Source organism: Brachypodium distachyon, chromosome 2 (assembly GCF_000005505.3).
Source record: "Brachypodium distachyon strain Bd21 chromosome 2, Brachypodium_distachyon_v3.0, whole genome shotgun sequence".
Lineage (NCBI taxonomy): Eukaryota > Viridiplantae > Streptophyta > Magnoliopsida > Poales > Poaceae > Brachypodium > Brachypodium distachyon.
In genome coordinates, this window is record NC_016132.3 from 45586384 (window position 1) to 45596186 (window position 9803).

The 9803-nt window shown below is 43.0% G+C and overlaps 1 protein-coding gene across 1 annotated transcript; it reads right to left on the bottom strand.

The window, feature by feature from the left end:
- Positions 1–3152: 3152 nt before the first annotated feature.
- LOC100838094 (zinc finger CCCH domain-containing protein 13) lies at positions 3153–9011 on the bottom strand. The gene is made up of 5 exons (XM_003569430.4): positions 7877–9011; positions 6641–7280; positions 4466–5882; positions 4269–4361; positions 3153–4106 (listed from the first exon to the last, which is right to left on the bottom strand). The coding sequence occupies exons 1-5, from the start codon at positions 8742–8744 to the stop codon at positions 3303–3305; spliced, it is 3822 nt and encodes a 1273-aa protein (XP_003569478.1). The 5' UTR covers positions 8745–9011; the 3' UTR covers positions 3153–3302.
- Positions 9012–9803: the final 792 nt, after the last annotated feature.

The following is a 9803-nucleotide window of genomic DNA, read 5'->3' on the forward strand; positions in this document are numbered from 1 at the left end:
AATCATCTTTAAAATTTTAAAAATTCTGAAACCTATATTTTTATGTTGGAGGAGTGAGACATACAAGCATATAAAATTTGAAGTTTAAACTCAAATTCATTTAGGACACATGAAAAAAAAATCCGACAGGAAATAATAGCAAATACTAAATGCTAGTAGTAGGGTTCATTGCCAAATTTGTTTTGTGTATCTTTGGAACGAATATAAGTTCAAAATTAAATTCTTTAAATGTGTGAAAGACTTGGTGTTACCACTTCACCTATCATGGTTTTTGACCTCAATGACATGGTTGTTGTTGTGGAAGGGGGTCCACGCCCACCCTGAATCGACGCAAATTATTATGACTCTAATAATAAGCCCTAATGACCAGTGCTACACCTTGACACGCCACGTCTGGCCTCGTCATGCCCCGGCGGCCGGCTTGGTACGAGACCACGTCTCGCCTTGCCTCATTGCAACACTTCATACCACATCATAGTAGTTAGTTCCTAGAGTGGCAGAGTTGTAATTAGATAAGAGGCAAAGATTTACTTCTCCCAATCCATCCTTGGAATATTCCCTAGATATAGAAAGGAAAAGACTCAATTGCCCTCAGCCAAGCATAAAGACTGATGGCATCACCGTAAATTGCCTAGGGGGGATCTTGTAATTTTTCAACTTCCAAACTCTATAAATAGAAGGGCACCCCCTCATATTTGAGGTGGGTGGCATTTGCTTGAGAGAACTATTTCCCTCTTCCTTTGCCATCCCAGGTCAACATACTCCGACTCTCGAAGTCGTCGAGTGACTCCGACTCCTGAAGTCGTCGAGTGAAGAGGACTCTCGACTCGTGTAGGCGTCTTGACTCTCGAAGTCGTGTCGCCACACGGAAGATTGTCAGAGTAGAAGGCATGATGGAAGACCGGACCGGGCAAGTACAGCACTCGCACATGCACTTCTAGTTGAACCAAGAGCTCGAACCAGGACATCACGAGTTCACTGTTCGAAGCATCTGCCGGTGAGGACCACCGCACGGCATCGTGCACATGAAGAAGTAGGCGAAGCGAACAGAGAAAGGGACTCGAGGATGACGATGGCTTCGGAGTAGGCCGTCTTTCCCGTGAGCACACCTTGTTGAGCCAAGCGTCCAAATTAGGGTGCCACAAATTCACTGTTCGGGCTTTACCCTCCAACAGTTGTTCCCAATGATCTATCACACCTCGAAGAACCTTTTACAAATGATGAAATTGATTTGGTCATTAAATCCATGCCAAATGACAAATCGCTAGGACCTGGTGGCTTTAAGGGTCTTTTTATGAAGATGTGTTGGGGCATATTATCAAAGGCCAATTCTATGCACTATACCAAGCATTCCAGACTGGAAATATGGATATCCATAGCATCAACACTGCATTCATTGCACTCATTCCTAAAGGACAAAATCCAGCTTATGCAGATGATTTCAGACCCATCTCATTGGTTAGCACGGCTCTTAAAGTTATCACCAAATTGCTTGCCAATAGCTTGCAAAAGGACATTACCTACATGCTCCATCCCAATCAATACCACAACCATTCAAAACTGTCTATCCTGGGCATTTGGATATCTCCACATTTGTCATAAATCAAAAAAAGAGTGTGTTATTGTCGGACTTTGAGAAGGCCTTTAACAAAGTGGAACATTGCTGTATTATTACTATGACGCAGCATTTGGGTTTTGGACAAAGATGGATTAAGTGGATTGAATGCATACTCAAAAGTGCTTCCACCTCTGTCCTACTCAATGGTGTCCAGGGAAAAACTATTAAGTGCAAACGTGGAGTTCCCCAAGGAGACCCTCTGTCTCCCTTATTATTTGTCCTTATTATTTGTCCTGCTGAGTTACTTCAGATTAATAATGCATGGCACACTAGAACTCTTAAACTCCATGTGGACCAATATTATGATCGTTCCAATATGTTGATGATATCCTGATCATCATGCCAGCAGAGGAAACTTATTTGCTAAATCTCAAAACCCTGCTTCAAGATTTCTCAGCATCTACTGGTCTATTGGTCAACTACCACAAATCTGCCATGATTCCTATTAATATCACTCAGGAGAGATGTGTTACTCTTGCACAATCATTTCGCTGTATTGTTGAAGCAATGCCTTTCACATACCTTGGTTTACCTATGGGTACTACCGGACCCAGAGTTGATGATTTTCCACCCATGATTGAAAAAATTGATAAAATATTATCTTCGATTTCAACGATGCTTTCCTATGGAGGAAGATTAGTTGTCAAATCTATCATTTCTGCTATGCCTACTTATGCTATGTGTGCCACTATGTTAACTCTGACCATTGTTGATCACATTGAAAAATCAAGCAGAAGATTCCTTTGGAGTGGAAAAGATATAAATGCTAACGGAAAATGTCCGGTAAAATGAGATAAGTAAGTCTACCAAAAGATGATGGTGGCCTTGGTGTACTTAATCTCAGGATCCAGAACAAGGCCCTTATTGTGAAGAATCTCCACGATTTTTTTTAATAAAATTAATGTTCCATGGTTGGATCTTATTTGGAAATCTTATTACTCTAATAATCAGCTCCCGGGTAGAAAGACTGGATATTTTTGGTGCAAGGATTGCATTTCACTTCTGTAATCATTTAAAGAGAAAAGTATAAAAATTCTTTGAAATTCCTTCAATCCAAAAATGCACTAAACGTACAATTAAAAAAGAAAAGTTTATTTCATATGCCTTAATTTCGACATAGCATCCTAAACCTTAAATTACTCTAACTGAATAGCAAACACTTGTTTCAAAACAAAACTCATTCTTGATTTGTGGTTAAAGTTGAAATCCCTATTTACCCGTGAAAAAAAGTTGAAATCCCTAATTACCTGCAAAAAAAAAAAACTTGCCAATCCCACATATTTAGCTTGTGTTTGGAATATTTAGCTTAGACTTGCCTATCCCACATAATGCATATTTTTCTAAACGCCTATCATCCCAAAAAATTTGATACGGAAATAGCGCACTCGGCAGTTATGGAAGAATTTCTCTATAACATGATGCCTAGGTTCCGCACGCGCAAGCATTAACAGCTGGAACAGTGCTGAAAGGGCATATGTAGCGGCTGAGACACATGCCCCGGCAGCAGGACCAGAATTTCACAGGCACGTTAAGCTCCCACCAACAAAACCGACTCACCGCAAACACTGCACCAGACGGGCAAAAACACTGGGGAGGAAAATGAAAAGCAATGCAACTCAAAACAAACTCTAGGCGGAAGGCACGAAACCCTCAAAAAGGAATTAAAAATGAAATGAAAGGAGTTTCAATGTGTACTTTCTGGAGAATTAGGTATCCGACTTAAATTTACTCCCCTCTCCACCAACAAACCTTCACAATCCTGAGCGCCCCTTGCAACAACATCCAATTCTGAAACGAAGTTAGATGCATTCACCTCTGCATCCCCAGGGATATCATCGATAACCTTATCAGCATCTCCTTGCATGCCTTTTTCAACTCCTTCATGCATGATGAAGACAGTCTCTTGACCACCAGGAGGACTACCAACGGCATGAGAATCCTCGCCCTGGCCAGGTTGTTTTGTGACTGCTGGTGGCACAATGTCCATGGCATCACCCAATTCTTCGGGGGCTGAAGGAGCTTCCTGTGAGCCGTCGACATGTTCTGAGATTACTTGGGGCACACCATCAGCAGGTTCTGCTATTGCTGGAGGTGACAAATCATCGATGTTTTTGTCAGGTTCTGTGATTGCTGGAAGTGCCACCACCTCAGTATCCTCGCCAGGTCCTGTGACTGCTGGAGACATTTCGACATCACAAGATTCTGTGATTGCTGGAGGTGCATCCACATCACCAGATTCTGTAGTTGCTTGAGGCGTCACCCCCATACCATCACCATGCATCGGTTTTAACGGTGTCCCTTCCATAACATCAGCAGGACAGTGAAGAGCAGTTCTACTCACCGTTGATTCCTTTGGTGGAGAGTGGTCCATCATTTCTGTGACATCATGATTATCTTCTGTTAAGTCCATTTTCCTGTCAGCTTGCACAAAGACTTGAGTAGGAACCACAGCCTTTTCTGTCTGGTTCTTGTGAAGGGCCATAGCTCTCTGTTGTGGGAAAAAAAAGGTTAACATACCCATATTGATTCATTGGTAGTTAAGAGTAGCATTATTACAAGAATATAAATACTCAAAATAAAATACTGGATTCAAATTCTAAATCAAAAGATCTTCAAGAGAGTATATTAGATTGGTTAAGCCAAGACTTGCCTGAAAAATAGTATTGTTGCTCTTTACACAAAATGAACCCAGCAGATTGGGGCTTCCATGTTTTCCAGTTATCCTTCCAGCATTTCCATTGTTCTGTTAAAAAGCAGTGAGCAATCACCAGAGAATAGGAAAACCACATTAGAAGAGAAAGGTACATTAGAAGAGACAGATACATCAAGATATAACCACTGTGCTACCTGGATAAGCCCATTCCTAACCACCTGAGGGACACCATTTGCTATGCCCAGGTTTCCCAGCAGGGATATGCACCTTTTGTATAACTCTGGCTCAGCAAGATCATGTGATACACTAATTCTGGATAAATAATTCTTAGAAAACACTGCACCATCATTACTTGACAACTTAGACGCCCTGAGTGTTGTTCCTTGAGGTGCTTCCAAATTTTTCATAGCACTTTTAGTATCACCCTTAGCTTCAGTCTTTTCTGAAATGGAGTGGTCTATTTCTTTCTGCTCGGCATAAGGATGAAGATTATACTGTCCACCAGAAGACTCTGAAACAGATGTTGCTAAACAGTCAGGCTCCATTTTAGCAACAGGGAGTTCAGTGTCAGGCAATTCGTTTTGTCCCTTCAATGCATCACCAGTTGGCTCCCACCCTCTGCTGCCAGCATGCAGCTTGTTCTGATCCCACTCTTGCCTACCATACATATAGGGTTCACCCCCAAATACACCAGTGCCACCATTCCAAACTTGCAGGTGAGGGGGGCATGATTCATCAAGTGAATTAGGCCACCCAAATGGGCGCATGTGGGGCGAAAACCTGTCAACTGCATCATGCATAGGATATGACACTCCAGGTTGGTTCAATTTCATTTGGGGCCTAAGGTTAAACATAGGTGGGGGATGAAACTGATGTACAGGTGGGTGAAATCCAGCAGCACCATGCTGCATGGGGACAAAACCATTTGCAACTGGAGAAGGCCAGCTTGGTGCATTATTCCAGGCATGCCCATGCCCACGTCCAGAACTCATATCATTCCTCTTCTGATGACCATGGAACCTCCTGTCTCCACTCTGAGGTCTACGGTCATCATCATGTGAACCCGAGAAGGAAGAATCATCACCTCTGTGCCTTGCAGGTGGCACCAGTGGATGATTTGGGGAAGTACCTGGAAAATGGCCACCTCTGCTTATGGATGAAGCAGAAGGTGTTGGCTCTCTGTAAGGCATTCTAGCTGGTGTTCGATCTTGATGAAGTGACCGTTCCAAGGTTAAATCACCCTCTCGATCCCTGTATTTAGGAAGGATGCTCCTTTCCCCTTTATTATCAAGACTGCGGCCACCACTAAGCCTACCTGAAAACCTTTGGTCATTTGAAGATGGGGATTTTTCAGACAACTGTTTTGGTGAAGGATGTGTATCTTTCCTTGGTGTTCGATCATATTGTGATGAAGCGGAAATTTCCAATGGTATGTCACGTGACTGGAGATCATCCTTTTGTTTGAGCCTTTCTGAAGACCAATTGTCTGTATCCCTGTCACGCAGTCTAGAAGCAGGTGTCCGTTCCCTCCCTGAAGATGTTCTTGGTCGAATACTTCTTTCATCATATGGTATTTCTCTCTTTGTATGATCCGTCAGTTTAGATCCATGCCTGCACATAAATTGATTAACCAGTTCAATTTTATGAAGCAAGGATTGCAAAGAAACACAACCAACGTAAACTGCCTATCTTATTTATTGCAGGAATCTAGTTATTATCCAAAAACAAAATCTAGAGCAGATATCATAATAATCAAGAATCACGGAGGACAAAAACATTCCTTGGTCTACAACCTAGCATCGATAAAAAGCGAAAGAAAGGTCAACCACAAAGCAGTCAAAACCACTATAAAGACAGAAACTGTTTTCTCTGAAATACAAACATGCTACCTGAGTGAGGAGCCCACAAGATTTTTCCACCCCCTAAAGGTTGTTCCATTTGCATTGAAGATAAACTAGATCCATCTCTCATGTATAATAAACACAATAAACACCTCTAATTGCAATCCTGCCTGATAAATGCTCATTCAGGACAAATATTTTACTCACAGTGGTAAAGATTATTCCATACTGAAAGATACCAGCTAATCCACAACCAAATCCATATAGTAACCATATGGCCCAATGAACAGTATGTTACATTGGCATACACTACTCACCCTACAAGTACATCACTTTGTAAGCATGCACAAATTGTCATCAATCATGATCATCTTTAAATAAACAACATAATTATCACGACAAAGATCGATCAATGCTTAAGTGGGACGCAATATCTCCCACACCGAAACAAGATACAGCTAGAAAGCTGAAGCCAACTAAGATGACTACAGCCTTTTCGTAAGTCTAACCATAAAGAAGAAAGTTTACCAGCTTTGATCTTTCTCATGGTGAGGATTTGAGCTAGGTGAACTTCTTGCATGAATTTTACTCGGACTAGAATCAACATTTTCTGGATGTCTATGTTCAGACCTTGCCCTCTCAATCAGAGAATCAAGTCGCCCACTGCCTGAAGACTTTTCCAAATTCCCACGTGGCTCTCGTGCGCTTGGAGTCTTCAAATCATACTGGTCGTCGTTTTCCTCAGGGGGTCTTTTCCTCCCTCTGTTTTCCTTATACCTACTGCCATAATCATCATAACGATCGATGTCTTGAACTATATCCTTTCTGTAATGACCCTCTGAAATTCTGTGCCCATCTTTAGTGCTCTTATAATCAGCCCTATCACCTCCATGATCTCGGGTCAACCGCTCATCTAGACACTTGTCATCTTGCTGTCTTTTATCCCTCTCATAATCATCCTTGTACTTCTGTTTATACTTGTCATCCTCAAACCTTTGTTCCTTAGAGCTCCTGACCTTACCGTGATCATACCTGGACAGAGTCTTCCTATCATCGCTGTCTCTATTATCAGTTGTCCACTTATCTTTATCTTCAGAGTCTTCTTTTCTTCGGCTGTGTTTATCAGTCTCTCTATCAGGATTACTGTATCTCTCTTTAGCTGGAGTTTCTGTGTTCAAAAGATCCACTTTAGAAACACATGGTAAAAGAAAGGACAAACATTATGGAAGAACCAAACAAAACATATAGAGGCAGTCAGGAATGAAAAAACAAAACAAGTAAACTAATTTATCTAGATCGGTATTTTGATCACAACTTCATAATTCACAGTTACGCATGCTTACACTTTCAAAAGTACTAGACCAGACGTGGAAAAGCAATTACTTAAGAAAATATAACAAGCTACTCACTGTAAAGTCAGCAAATGAGAAAGGCAAAGTTTAATTGTATGAATAATAATAAAACGATCAGTTTGTTGGAGAAGTTTTGTTTAAATTCTCGCAACACCAAGTAAATATAATCATAATAAGGTCATTATGATTTTTATACTTGAACTCTTTAACTGTTAAAGAAGACATTGTGCAGCACAATGACGTGGAAAATGACAAACCAAAAGTTACTGGTGATGGAGCACAGCGGTATAAGTAAAATGATTAGACCAAGTATCAAGTTATGCAAATTAGTAAACGTGCATGACTAAACATTAGCATAGGTAGCAGGATATCATCAGCATTGTCAGGATCACTTCATTCAGAGTTACCTTACCATTGATCTCCATGTGCCTCTTGTATGAGTAACCCTCCTCCTCTGCCCTGCTAGTTTTAGAGCCACTCTTCCTTGCACTACCATCTTCATACCTCTCATGCTTGGAATCATAGTCCTTCTTCTCCCTCTCCCGGTCCTTTTGCCTCTCACGCTCCCGTTCCCTGTCACGCTCCCGCTCTCGCTCCCTATCCCTATCTTTATCCCGCTCCCTCTCCCGTTCTCTCTCCCTCTCCTTCTCACGTTCTCTTTCCTTATCCCTCTCTCTATCCCTACCTCTTTCCCTCTCTCTCTCCTTCAGCCTCTCCCATTCTTTCTCCTTTTCTCTATCTCTCTCCCTATCTCTATCATCCTTGTACTGCCCACTACTCTCCCTCCTTCCCAAGTCCTTCTCCTTCTCCGGCCGCCGCTTCCCGGAATCACTCTTCGACACAACCTCATCAACCCTCTCATCCAATCCCACGGTCCGCCGACTTGACCTCTTTGACTCATCCCCCGAACCCTTGGGCTTCTCCGCCAACTTCTCCACATCGACCGGCCCAAACACCTCACTCTTAGACCTCTTCTCGACCAAGTGATCCTCGCACACGCCGCTGTTCCAGCGGTCGCTGACCACATCCACCACCATCTCCTCGACTCTATCCTTCCTCTTCTTCCCATGCTCAGTGTAGCCGTACCCCGAGCTCACCACCTCCTTCCCCGACGACGACCTCCGCCTCTCCGGCTCGGGATCTCGCGGAACCCTAGCCACCGAAGTGGCCTCCTCCCGCGCGCCAGGGGCGCCCACATCCTCTCCATCGGACTCTGACCGCTCCGCCGACCCGCCCCGCTTGTGCGACCGGTGCGACCTGTGGCGCGAGTTCCGAGGCATGGTGGGGCAGCCAGAACCCTGCCTTGAATCGCACGGCGTCTGGGACGGCGGCGAGGACGCGGGGGGAGGCCGGAACCCTAGGGCGCGCGAGATCCAGGGGATCTAGGCTGCCGTCGTGGCGGCGGATAGGTGAGGAAGCCCCTGGGCGGCTAGGGTTTTGGTGGGGTGGGGAAACAGGAGGGGAGGGAGGAGTGGAGGCGGCGGCGACGACGGAGTTCGTGGGTGGAGAAAATGGTTCTATTTTGTTCCGTTCGGGTTTGGATTTTGGGGCCTCTCCTTGGTGTGGTGTATTCGTCTCGCCTTTTCGTTCAGATTTGGCCTCGTGGTTGCGTGCGGCCCTGCGGTCATAGGGATTGGAATCCCATGACGTGCATTAGGTGACGTGGAGATCAGTTTCAGTTATCAGCGATCTTCACGTCATCCAACGCACGTCAGAGGAACCGCGGATCATAAGGGTTTCACGACAGATTGGATATGGATGTTGATATGAATTGTATTTGTGTTTTCGATAACCTGAACCGGACCGTCGCAATATATGTTGTAGATCCCAAACTACGGAATGAGGTATGAATTGAAAGAGTACAATTGCAACAAAAAAAAATCTTATGGTCTGATTGCGAGAGGATACGATGCTTTTTTGCATGGTGCCACGATCCAGCAAATTAGATTATCTAACCTGAGTCCAACATACATGATTCAAGCATCTAACAATTTTTCATCTAGGCTCTTCGGTTCTCTTTCAATCAAGTTGCACTCCACCCTCTCATGTATGTAATTTTCTAATGATATTTCATGTGTTTATCAATGAAAATTCAATTATATAACGGTGAAATGATAATATGTTAATTAAATATACCATCAATGATATATCACTGCAAATAAATATATGATAATAAAAAGATAAAAAACATCCAATGATATATCAATGTTGTCTCGATGAAATAATGATGTATTAACTAAATAATGTTTCAAAAGATGATACCCGGCTTATATGAAATAGATGTCATACGGAGACCTTGATGAAATAATGAAATATAAAACTTGTGAAAATATGAATGA

What these genes read in the sequence shown, in the direction of transcription:
- LOC100838094 (XM_003569430.4), bottom strand. Translation starts at nt 8,744, where the DNA reads ATGCCTCGGAACTCGCGCCACAGGTCGCACCGGTCGCACAAGCGGGGC. An exon ending in CATGAGAAAGATCAAAGCTG is followed by an intron (nt 5,883 to 6,640) that starts GTAAACTTTCTT and finishes ATTTATGTGCAG; the next exon opens with GCATGGATCTAAACTGACGG. An exon ending in TTAGGAATGGGCTTATCCAG is followed by an intron (nt 4,362 to 4,465) that starts GTAGCACAGTGG and finishes GCTTTTTAACAG; the next exon opens with AACAATGGAAATGCTGGAAG.